Genomic DNA, 13052 nt, shown 5'->3' on the forward strand with positions numbered 1-13052 from the left:
TTCCAATTGACGCACATACACTAGACTAGCGGCAATAAGAATGCCCAGGAATTGTCCGCTCAGCTGGGCCTTCACCGTCCAAGAGGCAGGTGTCCACCTCCACGTGGAGATGGTCCACTTCGTCCGTGGCAACCAGGCCGCTGCCGGCTGGAAGTTCGTACGTGCGCGAGCTTACGACCTCGGCGTTTTCGAGGCGTGGGTCGTTCGGCGAGACACCTTCGGGGAGGATGATGGTCTTGATGAACAGTGGGGTGGACCGGCACTTGTCTCTCACCCATGCGTCGAGTTCGCAGTGGGTTCGGAAGTCGCCCTTTACAGTGCTTACAGGGGCGCTGTGTGACTGGTGAAATGTTGCCTCACAAAGATTCCCTTCCACGCGGAGAGACACGCGGACTCAGAGAGATGCGGTCCCCGGCCTTGGGCATATCGATCGGCGCGAGAGCCATCGAGGAGGTGTTCGGCGGCGGCGGCATGGCTATGGGTGGCTCGCTTGGCGTGTACTCCTGCACCGGAGGCCTCGCAGCTGGCTGTGGCGTGTACTCCTGCACCGGAGGCCTCGCAGCTGGCTGTGGTTGGTATCCCGGCGGCGCTGGCTGCGTGTACTCTTTGTATCCCACGTCCGAAGGGGGGTACGGCTTCACCGCCGAGCTAGTCGTGGTTTCGTACGTCGGACGCTCCGCCATCGACGTCACGTGGCCTTTTTCCTGCATGTCAACGAAGCCATCAGAGTGCCTGCGCGAAGATCGGGATTTGCTCTTTCGACATTCCGTCATGTGCGTTTCCGGGTACGGCGCGTGGTGCTCGTGGGGGCATTGAGGATATCGCTCTGCGGGCGAGCGCTTGGCAGGATCCGTGTATACATCAGCAAATCTATCGGGGTACTTGAAGGCAGTGGTTCCCATTTGCTGCATGCAGTGGTCGTCCGTGCAGCGATGGAAGTGAACGTGTCCAGTAGGAGGGAACTGCCACTTCCCGTCCTTGTTGTAGAAGTCATCTGGGCCATCGTGGGCACCTACGGAACTGCACTGTTGACCCATGATTCGGATGATATCAGAAAATACTAATCTGAGAGTTTGCACATCTTCACTCAATTAAAAAGCCCGCAACAGCAACTTTGTCGTTTGGGACTTTCAGGGAAAACGGAGCTCTCACGGCCACAACGACTGCGGCTGCTCTTCTTGCTTGGGCGTCTCACACTACGCCCGGATGCGCTGCTCTCGAGTCGGCCCACGATTGGCTTCGTTAGAACCACATCATCGTCAGTGGGGATCCACAAAGCTGGGGCCGGCGGCATGGTCGCAGACAGGTAGGGATTCCAGGATTGAGGGGCGTGTGAGACAAAGTGCCACGGACGCCGAGGTGCCCTCTCGAAGACGGCCTCCGTCCTGAGGTCGAAGGACGCCGCGCACGTGATGCGCGGCTCCACTAGCGTCAGCTCGGAGTGCCGCATTTCGTGTTTTTAGTGACTTTGTTGCAAATGAGTAAGAAGTGTACTCTGTGGCTTGGGACACGATAGCCGGTCCGCTGGAATGGCAGTGGCTTCTTTCGCCATTAGCTGCAGGTCAAACACCTTGTTGTCTGCGTCTTGGTCGTAGAGGGTCAGACGGTGCAGCGCACTCGCCATGACCCTTACATCATGCTGTAGGCCTGAAACCACCTTCACGAAGGCACACGCCGTATAGAACGACTGCCGTGGGATGTGGGCCTCTGCATCGCGGGCTCGCCAGAGAACAGTGGTTTTGATGATGTCGCAAGTGGATCTCAATCCTTGCGCCATAGTAGTGAGAGTCGACCGGAGGTATCTACCGCGGTTCACTAGTATCGCTCGACTCGTGAGGTTCATTGCCAGACGGAGAAGGCGCATCACTGGCTGAATTACGGCGTCCCAAGGAGGGCCGCGAGCTGCGTGGCTGTGGAACGGCTGATCCGCCCACTCTAGCAGGACAGAGCCTTGGTTGGTCCAGTCTTGCAGGGCATCTCGCTTCATGGCGTGGAGGTTGTCCATCGGCGATGTCCTCCACCGAGGTCTGTGAGTGAAATAGTGTTCGATGCCTGAGAGCATCTGGTCCAACTGCACTCGGAGAATGTCCTGACTTTCCGCATGGCTTCTGATTTGAGTCACTACGATCTGCAGGGTGTCCAGAAAAGCGCGGCTGAGGATTCCGTAGCCCAACACCAACATTGGCAGATGGGAGACCAGTGACTGCCGGATTCGGTTTACGCTCCGTCTATGTTGCGAGTCCCCACCAAATGCCTCAACCCGCGAGCGCAGAGAAACGAGGGTACAGTTCATGGCTTCCAATGCCACGTGCATCGGTTCGAGGACGTACCTAGTTTCCTGATGCACCAGTTCCACATCGGAAGCAACGTCTTGGACGGTCTGCCACCCCAATCTCAAGCTGCGTTGTCGTACGTGGTTCTTGGGCCACGCTTCCACTCGCCGCACGAACGCGCTGTTCCAGTCCCAGGCAGCATAGCTGGGGTCGGATGGCCAGAGATCAAGCGTTTCAGTCAGAGCGGCGTAGAAATCTGAGCTGGTTCCCTCGGTCGCCGGCTCAGGCAGCTGGCACAGCGAGGACTCCACATTGTCGAGATCTTCACGGGTAGGGGGGGCAGGGTGCATGTCAAGGTCGGACCACGACACGGCTGCTGTTTCCGTCCTGTCAATCGCCAATGGGTGCACGTGCAGCGGAGGAGCTGGCGCGGAGAAGAGGTACCCCGTCGTGGAAGGCCCGTCTTCAGACGTACGAGGAGTTTCAAGTAATTCCGAGGGAGATACCGAAAGCATCTGCAGCGGGGACAGAGCAGCCGAAAATGACGAGTCTCGATCGACGTCTGGCGGTCTGAATCGCATGTAGAGGTGGCTGTCGTCTCTAACCGGTTCCTCTGGGATGAAGGAAGGAGTGAAATCTGAGAAGGAAATCGGGAAGTGTTCGTTGAATGTGGCCTCGTGCTGGGCACGCTCCCGAAATTCGGCGAGCTCATCCACCGCTGATGTTGACATCTTCTCGGCACGCTCAAGCTCATCCTCCTGGAAATCGGCAAGCTCATCCACCTCTGACGTAGCCTTCTTCACGGCACGCTCCCGGAATTCGACAAGCTCATCCACCGCTGCCTTATTTGGATTCGTAGTAGTTGGGTCCTTCGCCTGGGCGGCCGTGAGCGAGTAACGCTGTAGTCTCTCTTCGTTGACCGCCTTCGAGAGGTCACGCAGCAAGTCCAGACTGGTGGGGCGCTTGACGGCGGCAGTTGAGAGATCCCCATCTGTTTTTAGGCGCGTTTGTTTGGCGACTCTGTTCGTCATACTCTTGGTACGGGCGTCGATGCTTAGAGCGATTCGGACGGACTCCTCTTCCGCTTTCTTCTTCTCGAGAGCTTCTTTCTTGAGGCGTTTATTCTCTTGGATTTGAGTTGCCTTCTCCGTAGCTTCGCGATCAATGGTCTTTTGTTGCGCACGCCTTGCTGCTTGGACGGCTATTTCGGCCCATCTGTCCATGCACGCCCTCTGGATTACCAACAGCTTGTCTTCTCTCAGTTCCTCGAGTTCCTTGCGCTCCCGAAGGCGCCTGACTGCGTCAGCCGCCATCTGTATCTGATCTCGCAGTCGTTGCTGCCTGAACGCAAAACGATCGCCCTTGTAAGCGTCGACGAGGCCATCGGCTCCGCCGAGGAGAACTCCATCTACTCTGAGTCTTCTCAACGTATAGAGCCGATTTCGGTTTCGTACCCAAACCGAATCCGCTCTATCGTCCATGAACGACCATCCCGGCGCCAAGTTTACATGAGCAGTCGCCCTTATGGTCAACTTCACGTCATGACGAGTCTTTCTGCCTATTCTAGGGCCTGCGGCGGTGCGGTTCCTCCATGTTTCAGAAGGCACAGCCAGCTGTTGAACGTGCCAACGGTGCATGGTGTGGGGTATCACCACCACCAATTCCAGCCGCGGGGTCAGCACGCAGCTCGAGCCCGCCACAAACTGTCCACGGCGGCGGTCAGCGCTGGTGTCGGACGCATAACCATCGTCGTCGCGGTCGCAGGGCGCCGGGGTTGAGTCATCGAGAGATCGGGTCACGTAGCGCCACTGGGAGATGGTGGGTCCGCAGTACGAACGATAGTAGGAATCGAACTGGGCCTTCTGATCTTCCAGCAGCTCCAGCAATCTGAGGAGGTCTCTCTTCACAACTGAATGTTCAGTCCGCAGTGAGGACAGTCGTATGCGGTCCACGAGGCTGTGCAGTGTCCACATCAAGTTGACGCCCCAAAACTTGAAGGCTGTCATTGGCATGGCCCGAACCTCGTCCAGCGCCGCGAGCACCGGCTGTGGCCCTTCGGCTAGCTTCAAAATAACGCGTATGATGTATGGCCACCGTGGAGGCACGCCAATGGTGGCGAGCGTCAGCATGATCAAGCACGACCACCGGTAGTCCTCGTTCTCGTTCCAGCGTGTATGCACTTTCGTGGCGAGATACTGGGCCTCGTGAGCCGACATCTTGTCTGGATGGCAATACCTGAAACACATCATGTACTTCAGGTCCTCGTTCTCGAATATCGGAGCCAGGGTTGGTAGGTTGAGCTGGATATTGAGAGACATGACTTCCACGGGGTAGGGTGTTGCGTAGCCTAAAAGCTCTGGCCGATTCTGGAGGCAGTGACCCATACAGATGCTCTCATACACGAAATCGGCAGCCTCCTCCGGTGAGGCGTCAGGCACTCGCGTGGCAAGAGCAGTGGAGAGACGACGAGTGTCAGCAGCTATTTGGGGGAACTGGTCAAGCAGGTTGCGGCCGATACAGATGGTGCAGTCGGCGCAGTCGTCGTCCGCAGGAATTGCCGCAGGGGTCTCTGGCGGCGCCCTCGGCGGCGGCTGGCATATCCACCTAGCCAACGTGTGGAACTCCTGACACTCAGTGAGAGAGGCTGCTGCCGGAGCGTCGTCGTCTACACTCAGGCACTGCATAACGGGTACATCCACACAGCCACCTCGGCCTACCTGAAACGACAGGTGGTTCTCGAAGTGGTTGATGCGGTTTTCCGACCTCTCGGGGTCCGCGCAGAGTGCGAAGCCACCCAAATACACGCCTGGGAACTCAATTACGAGAAAGGAATGAAAAAGCACAACCACAGCCCCTGACTCCGGCAGGTTCGCTTCGCGGTCAAGACGCAAGTCGGTGTAGAAGAACACAGCACGCGTCGCCACATCAAGAGGGGGGAGTTTCATAGCGGACGTGGCACTCCGCCGATTCAGCATAGTGCACACACACACGCTAGAGTCCGTCCGCACGGAAACCAGATACAACCTCGCGCGTCTTAGGGAAGTAGACGTTACTTATCAGCTTCGTGGCCGCAGAATCGGCAGCAGCTATCAACGGGTGCACTTTTTTGGAGATCTCTGCAGCGGTGATTCCGCCGTTAATGGTCGTATCGGACTGAATTCATTGTCGTAAGCGCAACCTACATTCCTCTGCACATGGAAGCCCCAATCACAATCACCCGCGTCAGCGTCCGTTCCTCGCCACTTGACTGCGACGTTCGACACCACGGATGCAGGCAACGATTCTGTTTCGCATGGAAATATCCTCTCACGCTGGGAGCCAATAGTTGTGTGCAAGGTTAGCCCATGAAAGCTTTCCCACCGCACCTCCCCATCGATGCACGACGCGACAACCCTCGTCAGGAAGGCCACGCGAATGCCACTTGCGTCTTGGTTGACATAGACCGACCCCACTCCAATGCCCCCGTGATAGGTGGCTCTGTACGTCTGCCAGTCCGCATTCAACTCGACTTCTAATGCGCGTAGATGCGCGACACCAGGTTTGGTCTCCACCACAGCGCCTGTCAGATTCTGACAAAGACCAGACCACGGAGAGCGAGCCAAATTGTCCTTCATGTTGTACACTGATACGATGAAGTGCTTCTGGGCTTCTGGATCGAAGGCCACCTCCAAAGGCCTGCCAGTGCTTGCTACCAGCTCAACTCCGAAGAAGTCGTCTGTGTAATCGTGAATCACATCCAATACTGTGGCCAGATTCTGAGGGGGCAGGATGCGAGTGAGTGCAATGGCGCTGTACAGAGTCGCATAGTCAACGTCAGGAACCAACATTTCAGTATTTCACACGTGCAGAGGTTGGTAGGAGAGAGGATCATGGAAGCGAATAATCTTCAGCAGGTTTTCAACCTGCAGCGTCATGGCGACGGCCACGCCGATCAAAGCGAGGTTGGTTCCGAATGAGACAAAGAAAGGAGTGCGGTAGCGGCCCATGGCAGACAAGAAGGGAAGCTGGTTCGCCTCGTATATCGCGGCGCCCAGAGCCCAGCCCGGCTGCTGAGTAGTCTCGCCCTCCCCGACAGTCGAGGCGAATGTGACCGACATGGAGTCTTTGGAGATTTTGTAGCCGTCTACGAGTGTGGTAAAGCTCCAAATGGCCTTCCAGCACATCTTCATGCTGAGGTCGCCATAGCCAGAAGCGTCTCTCGAGCACAGATCGACCACCGCCTGCTCCATGGTGGTCAATGAGGGGTTGGCAGGAATACCCAGCGCTTGCTGGACTTTAGCAAATTGGCCGAACGCCATGAATCTCGACGTCACCAGCCGCGGCTCATATACGCCGTTGTAGCTGCAGGAGTGTGTGAAGCAGGGGGGCTGATACAGAAGCGCTTGCGCCCTGGCTCGGCACGCATCGTAGTCGGAGCTCCCAGCGAACCGAATCTTGAACCGCAGCTTTGGCAGGCCTGGAGGCGAGTCGAATGCGTCGAAGTTCGCGCTCGATCCACCAACACGCGACTTCGTTGGATCTAATGCCACCGAATGGGGGGAAATCGGCGACGTCTGGTCCACCGGTCGTAAAGTGCCCCGAAGAAAGGCGACCGACTTCGGAGAAACTCCAAGGGCCACCACGTAGTCGTACATGAGCCGAGCGTCAATGTCGATGTAGAACCGCCCATCAGGGAACATGAAGTCTGGCATTTCGAACTCTTGGGTGTGTCCCTTGGGCCAGCAAGGGTGAACGGCATCAACAATGACAGTGGGTATTGAAGAGGAGCCTGTCACCGATGTGGGAGGCATTGGAGACCCCGTAATGTCATTGGCGTCGGGGGTCAGAGCGAACTTTGAGAAGAGGGCCTCCTTCCCACGAAATCCCTTCTCCTGAATGTGAGCCATTACGGCCTCCACGCCAAGCCTCGTGCTAACTCGCGACAGCGAGTCCCCCCAGCCATAGCCTAAAAACGAGTGAGAGTAGACCCGGATTGGGCTACCCCCTAGGTAGACCTCGTAGAAATCTTCGATGATAGAGGTATTCAGAGGAAAGAAAGTTACCTGCGCCGAAGCCCCACCCATATCCAAAGCGCCTATCGTTTCGTTCGCGGGCTTCAGCAGTGTGCCGTACGCAGAGTTGACCGTCATCCACCCGAAAAAGCCCTCCTCTTCCCCGCTGATGACGCGCACAGAGTCCTGCGGAGTATGGAAAGACGTTTGCTGGAGATAGGATCGGATGCTATCCATGATGGCCTGTCTCGCGTCCACGTTAAGATCTCGCATGCCGGCAGTCGCCTTCAAGAACACCGGGATCTCTGCGAAGTCGTCACGTCTCACTCCGTGTTTTACTAGCTGCGTCTGTGCTTGCTCCACCAGCGGGCCGATGCACTTCTTGCCTGCAAGCTCGGGAGTTCCTGTCATCGCTGATATTCCCGGAGACGACCGAAACTGGAAAATCTCCTTTGGGATTGATACGAGTTCTTTCCGTCGTCCGTTGGGATCCTGAACTCGTATTGGATACTCAAAAATGTGCAGCCGCGTGCCGTGGCTTCCTGCGTCGATCATCAACAAAAACTGCTTCTCCAACGCTACGGTCCACGAGAAAGGCAAGAACACCTTGTCGACAAGAGCAGCATAGGTCAGAAGTATGACCCCCACAACCGCTGGTACTCCAAAGAACAGGAGGCCTATCTTGTTTAGCCGAGCATGTCTGTAGAGATATGGAGCGGGAGTGGTCGGCGCTACGTGCATAGGAAAATTGTTTAAAAACTAATGTGGGTCATCAGTTCACGAAGTCTCTCAGTGTCCTCTGGTCTTTCTCCGACAGAGAACTGAGTCTGGGAAAGCGGTGTCCTCGGTCATGCTCGATCTGGAGAGCCTTCTCAAACCTGCAATACAGGTTCAAAGAGCGACTGTAGAGGAAGTCAGCCGTGCTGGTGATGTGAAGGCTGGGCACATTAAAACTAGTCGCATCCTGCATGCCGGAATACATCCACGGAGCGTATAGGCCACTCACAAAGATAGCCTTCTTCACCACGGGAGCAACTCGCCCTTGCTGCTGCAGGTATATGATGGCCGCTCCAATGATGGACCCCTGGCTGAAACAAAGGATTCCGTCGTAGTCGCCTTTCTGTAGCTCCGCCACAACCCATGCAACGCTTTCTTCATGGCCGCTGAAGGCAAGAGCTGAGAAATCAGTTTCCGATTTAGCTTCGCGAGCACGATCCTCATCAAAAAAGAACCACTGAAAGACAGCAGTTTCCGTCAAATGCCTTGCGACATCTTTATCTGCTGGCTTGTCCGCCCGGTGGAAGGGGTTTACGGTAACCAAGTCGCACAGCTCATTCCAGCCAGCAGCTTCCAGCTGATAGCTCATGAATTCCCTGTTCGTGCGAAGGCCAGGAAGACACAGAAAAGTTGGCATGAAAATAATAATCAATTTTGCTCAATGCTACTTGAACTGCACTCGTCGGTTATGTCGTGTCTCCATGAGATTGTGATTGGGATGAGTGCGTATTTACACCATCTGTAGATACGTTTCAAATCGACTATTTCAATGAAGTTTGATCCTTGGCTGATTCTAACCCCCACTGTCGGTTCCAATTTCCTTACCAGCGGGGCTTGCAAGGCGGCATGTACTGTAGGCCTGACTGCCTGTACCGCAGTGGGGACAGTTGGAGGATTGGTAACCCTGGGTTTGGCGGGTCCGCCCTTGGTGGCAAAATGTTTGGACATCCATTACGAGTGTACCACGCGGTGTCCGAATTTGCTCAGCGATCTTTGTTAGCTTGCAGATTGGAAGAACTTCGAAAAAAAATATCACTCTGCTGTGCTACGCGCACAGCAGGACGAAACACGTGGTGCAATTAAGATACCTGCCGGCGCAGGGAGGGGTGGCCTGGGTGCGAGCCATCAGAGCTCTCCACAGGAGTATTTATGTCCAGACGCTCCGCAGCGCGTCGCCTGGCAAAGGCATCCAGTTGTCGTAGGTGCTCCGTCTGAATGGTTTTGATGAGTGCACTGTCCAGCAATCGCTGGTCGAAATCGGGGATGGAACTGGGGGAGAAGCCCAAGCTCTCCGCCAGAGCTTCCTGATCGAGCCAGTGCAGTGCAGCAGCGGCCGTCTCTATCATAAACCTTTTGCTCGGATACATATCCAACTTCAGCCCCTCCTGTCGATGACGTTTTTTTAAGTTTCGCACTAGTTGTTCGTCCGTTGTGGTGTCCTCCGTTTGCATTTTTACAAGAGGGCGACGCATCCGTTTCCACGTCGCCCAAGCCCTGCGTCTCGAGGCCGTCCTCGCGTCGAAGCTCTCTCTTTCCTCCTTGCTCAAAAAACGCCTAACCGCAAACCACCAAGACGGTCGCTTGTCAGGAGGCACACTTCTGTACAGAATCTCTTGACTGTACTGCCGATCTTCCCACTCATTCAATGCACACCTTCTGGCCGTTGGAGTCATTGCAAAATTACGAGTTCTGACTACGACTTGGAGTCCCATTCCAGCGACGTTGTCTGGGGTAGAATCTTCAAAAACAGGCACGACTCTCTGTGGTACAACAGCTGGGCTTCGAAGCTCATTAGGCTGAGCGGCACACACCAATGCACGTGTTCAGCGCACCAGACAGCGTCGGTTCGGACCACTTCGTAGTACTGGTCCGGCGTCATCATGAGCGTGCCCCCCCGCAGCCGCTTCCGGACGGCCGAAGCGTCTAGAGCCCGCACGCCACCTCCTAGTCCTCGTCGCCGTTTGAGTTTGGTCAAGCTAAGGTAGGGGCGCGAAATGCGGAAGCACTGGCACTTGAGCATTTGGCCCAGACTGGGGCGCCGCCACGTGCGCCGGTTGACATGCACACAGGATACTCGGTACAGATTCCGCAGCGCTCGAGCCCAGCCGGCGTTCTGGTGCCACAAGGTGGTCGAAGGCAGCACCCCCAGCAGCCGCTCTGGATTGACTCCCGAAGATTGGAACGTCCAGCAGTCCATCCGCGAGATGAAGTCATCCACGTCAACGACAGGCATTGGGACGGTAGACGCTGGTCCCACGAGCGCCTGGCACTGGCCGGGCTCTGTCTGGGTCCGAATGCCTAACACGGCAACCATCACGCCAACGCCATCGGGGAGGCTGAGAAACCAGGAGAAGCCGTCTTTCGACAAGCGAACGAGGTCGAGGTGTGTGTCTATCTCCCAGTCCACGGCCGTCTTGACGTGGACGTTCCACTGGCGAGGGGGGTTGTGAATGGAGTAGGCGCCTCTGTCGTATTCATGAATGACGAAGCTGCTGTAGTCCAAAAAAAGAAAGTACCCTTTTGGAGGGGCTTGCTTCAGAAGATCCCCAGATATCAGACTTCCCGGCTTCCAATCCTTAAGCGGGCCGCCGACGATGCCTGCTTGAGGCAGAGACGTGTCCGACCAACGAAATTGTATAGACATCGACCGAACTGCCTGATCTCTCACAGCGGAACCCGTCATAGGGGTGAGCAAGAAGCTATCTGCTTCCGGTAGCGTAAGACAGACCTGACCGTCGGCGAAAGCCTGAACGTAGGGAGACTGGATGACCATGTCGGCTACGGTTGGCTTTGGTGCAAAGCCCTCGAAGCCCGTAGCGGTTACGGACGGGTGCTCGTCCAGCCAAAGTCCAGCCGCCAAGAGAAAGTTGAACTCTGGGTAGCCGGCGCACGCGCTGAGGAGGGTGACGACCAGTCGCATCAGGCTGTCGCGAGCAGAGGGAATCACTCCGAGGCTTTCCAAATACGGATTCTGGGCCAGGTCAAGATCGCGGAACAAGGACTTCAGATTGCCGACATAAAGCGAGGTAGGCTTCTGCCAGGCAAGAGCTGCCTGGAAGAAAAACAGAACGATCTCGAAGCGTTTGGCGCAAGTCAACTGCAACACAGGCCGGCACTGCATCAGAGCACTCAATATGCTTCGGGTGCCCTGTACAGTGAGGCCAGGAGGGAGGCAAGACAAATGCTGCACAAGATCTCCACATATCACCTCACTGGCAAGGGCATTCAGCGCTACAGACCGGGTGTAATCCCAGCGCGTGTACTCCAGTCCAATGTGCCGTACCTTCTGCTTAAGGCCGACTTCACAGGCTAGGTAGAGCCAGACTTCTGGAAAGTCGCGGAAATGGCACGTTACACTGGCGAATGTATTCCAGTGGTCCTTGAGAGCTTGTGCTGCGGCCTCCACGGGCACTTTCACGCCTGGGACGGACCCATCCAACACGAGGAGCAGCACTAGAAACAGGTGCCCGAGGGAGCTGACGCAAGCCGACTTGACCATGTCCCCAAAGACAACAGTGCCCGCGAGCTTTACCAAATCATACGAATCCACGTGCCGCAACGGCAGGCTAATGCAAACGGCGTAGAAGGCCGCGTCCTCGCACGCGGCCTCGAGCACCGGCCGGAGAGGCGTTAGGAGCAGCAGCTCCCTCTCAATCGCGGATCGCAGACGATTGAAGAGATCACCTACAGGTAGCGTCTCGACGAGCCCCAACAGCCGCACCACCAGGTTGAGTGGACACTCCTCAGCAACCATTTGCTGCCCCTCGAGATACTGGCTCAAGTATTTAAGATGCCAGGAAGCGACAGCATGCCAGAACGAGCTATCCTGGTGCTTGTTGTTGATAATAGACTTGACAAAATGACCTTCGCGCATGAGCAAGTCCTCGACACGCCACATAGGGCGTAGTGTGAACCAAGGCACCTGCTTCACTCTGTGCGGTAATGGCTTGCACATCAGAGGACCAGACGCCAGTTGAAACGTGACGGTTAGAAAATTCTTCATGCTCTGCCTTTTGGATTTATTCATCAGAGCTGTGCTGAGCCCCACATGCGGATTCGGAGAATGTTGCAAAAATACATCACTAAGCAGACAGCACGTTGATCAGCCCGTCTGCTCGCACGGAAACAAGCTTGTCGCCAGCCTGGATGAGCCGGTTGGACTTGGCATAACTCAAGGCAGTGGCGTCGAGGGACTCCTCGGGTGCAGCCTTCACGACATGCACGCCGCGACGCAGAAGGAGGTGGCGGAGGCACGGCATTTCCTTGCACACCGCTACGATGCTGGCCTGGGGACGGTACTTGGCAAGGAACCCAGCGATTTCGCCGGAGGCCACGATGACCTTGGCATCTACGCTGAGAGACGTCTGGACAGCCGCAAGGCAGACGTTCTCCTCTGAAGTGGTCTGCCCCCTGAAAGCGTGAAGCGTCTCGAAGAGGGTGCTGTAGTCGAGCGAATTCTCAGCCTCGTAGCAGCAACGGGTAAGAGCCTCCACCGATTCCTGGAAGAAGAGTCCGTTCGCACTCTCACCAGAGAGCATAACGGCGTCCGTGCCATCAAAGACAGCGTTAGCGACGTCAGTGGCCTCAGCTCGAGTCGGTCTGGGAGCCTTAACCATCGACTCTAACATTTGAGTAGCAGTGATGATGGGCTTTCCGGCCAGGTTGCACTTGGCAATCATCATCTTCTGTGCGAGGACAACTTTTTCGAAGGGAATCTCCATGCCAAGGTCTCCACGAGCAACCATGATGCCATCCGCAGCCTCCAGGATCTCATCGAATTTGAGAAGACCCTCAACGTTCTCAATTTTGGGAATGATATGGCAGTTGGGAGCCCAATCCAGCAGGGCCGCACGGAAGTCGCGCACATCCTGAGCGGACTGCACGAACGAGGCCGCCACAAAGTCCACTTTGTTCTTGATCCCGAACTCCTGGATGTCGCGGATTTCCTTCTCGCCGCAGACAGGAAGGTCGACCTTCACGCCAGGCAGGTTCATATTCTTCCGCTCGCCAA

General features: G+C 56.2%; 8 protein-coding genes across 13 annotated transcripts; 1 reads left to right on the top strand and 7 right to left on the bottom strand.

Moving 5' to 3' along the window:
* Window positions 1-25: 25 nt before the first annotated feature.
* KVP18_002818 (uncharacterized protein) lies at window positions 26-1037 on the bottom strand (the record flags this gene model as incomplete). 2 transcript variants are annotated; one of them, XM_067954032.1, is made up of 2 exons in its annotated part: window positions 26-332; window positions 361-1037. In XM_067954032.1, 2 exons carry the CDS (start codon window positions 1035-1037, stop codon window positions 26-28), a joined length of 984 nt encoding a protein of 327 aa, XP_067807137.1. The 2 variants fall into 2 exon arrangements, with proteins under 2 accessions (XP_067807137.1, XP_067807138.1); XM_067954033.1 differs by lacking the exon at window positions 26-332 and having other exon boundaries at window positions 357-1037.
* On the top strand, window positions 110-340 carry KVP18_002817 (uncharacterized protein; the record flags this gene model as incomplete). Its single annotated transcript, XM_067954031.1, has 1 exon — window positions 110-340. One exon carries the CDS (start codon window positions 110-112, stop codon window positions 338-340), a length of 231 nt encoding a protein of 76 aa, XP_067807136.1.
* A 422-nt stretch (window positions 1038-1459) lies between the features above and the next one.
* On the bottom strand, window positions 1460-5248 carry KVP18_002823 (uncharacterized protein; the record flags this gene model as incomplete). 2 transcript variants are annotated; one of them, XM_067954045.1, is made up of 1 exon in its annotated part: window positions 1460-5248. In XM_067954045.1, one exon carries the CDS (start codon window positions 5246-5248, stop codon window positions 1460-1462), a length of 3789 nt encoding a protein of 1262 aa, XP_067807147.1. The 2 variants fall into 2 exon arrangements, with proteins under 2 accessions (XP_067807147.1, XP_067807146.1); XM_067954044.1 differs by having other exon boundaries at window positions 1460-5218.
* A 16-nt stretch (window positions 5249-5264) lies between these two features.
* KVP18_002819 (uncharacterized protein) lies at window positions 5265-8005 on the bottom strand (the record flags this gene model as incomplete). Of its 3 annotated transcripts, XM_067954037.1 has the most annotated exons (3): window positions 5265-5426; window positions 5456-6062; window positions 6114-8005. In XM_067954037.1, 3 exons carry the CDS (start codon window positions 8003-8005, stop codon window positions 5265-5267), a joined length of 2661 nt encoding a protein of 886 aa, XP_067807139.1. The 3 variants fall into 3 exon arrangements, with proteins under 3 accessions (XP_067807139.1, XP_067807141.1, XP_067807140.1); XM_067954039.1 differs by lacking the exon at window positions 6114-8005 and having other exon boundaries at window positions 5363-6100; XM_067954038.1 differs by lacking the exons at window positions 5265-5426; window positions 5456-6062 and having other exon boundaries at window positions 6110-8005.
* Window positions 8006-8036: 31 nt separating this feature from the next.
* On the bottom strand, window positions 8037-8678 carry KVP18_002821 (uncharacterized protein; the record flags this gene model as incomplete). Its single annotated transcript, XM_067954042.1, has 1 exon — window positions 8037-8678. One exon carries the CDS (start codon window positions 8676-8678, stop codon window positions 8037-8039), a length of 642 nt encoding a protein of 213 aa, XP_067807144.1.
* Window positions 8679-9120: 442 nt separating this feature from the next.
* Window positions 9121-9714, bottom strand: KVP18_002822 (uncharacterized protein; the record flags this gene model as incomplete). The annotated part of the gene is made up of 1 exon (XM_067954043.1): window positions 9121-9714. One exon carries the CDS (start codon window positions 9712-9714, stop codon window positions 9121-9123), a length of 594 nt encoding a protein of 197 aa, XP_067807145.1.
* A 20-nt stretch (window positions 9715-9734) lies between these two features.
* Window positions 9735-12044, bottom strand: KVP18_002816 (uncharacterized protein; the record flags this gene model as incomplete). Its single annotated transcript, XM_067954030.1, has 1 exon — window positions 9735-12044. The coding sequence occupies one exon, from the start codon at window positions 12042-12044 to the stop codon at window positions 9735-9737; it is 2310 nt and encodes a 769-aa protein (XP_067807135.1).
* Window positions 12045-12123: 79 nt separating this feature from the next.
* Window positions 12124-13052, bottom strand: KVP18_002820 (uncharacterized protein; the record flags this gene model as incomplete). 2 transcript variants are annotated; one of them, XM_067954040.1, is made up of 1 exon in its annotated part: window positions 12124-13052. In XM_067954040.1, a coding segment is annotated over one exon (929 nt), but the record flags the coding sequence as incomplete, so codon positions are not given. The 2 variants fall into 2 exon arrangements, with proteins under 2 accessions (XP_067807142.1, XP_067807143.1); XM_067954041.1 differs by having other exon boundaries at window positions 12124-13035.

The sequence above is a fragment of a genome (assembly GCF_019968955.1).
Source record: "MAG: Porospora cf. gigantea A chromosome Unknown PgA_NODE_649_length_13052_cov_333.631, whole genome shotgun sequence".
In the NCBI taxonomy this organism is placed as follows: Eukaryota; Apicomplexa; class Conoidasida; order Eugregarinorida; family Porosporidae; genus Porospora; species Porospora cf. gigantea A.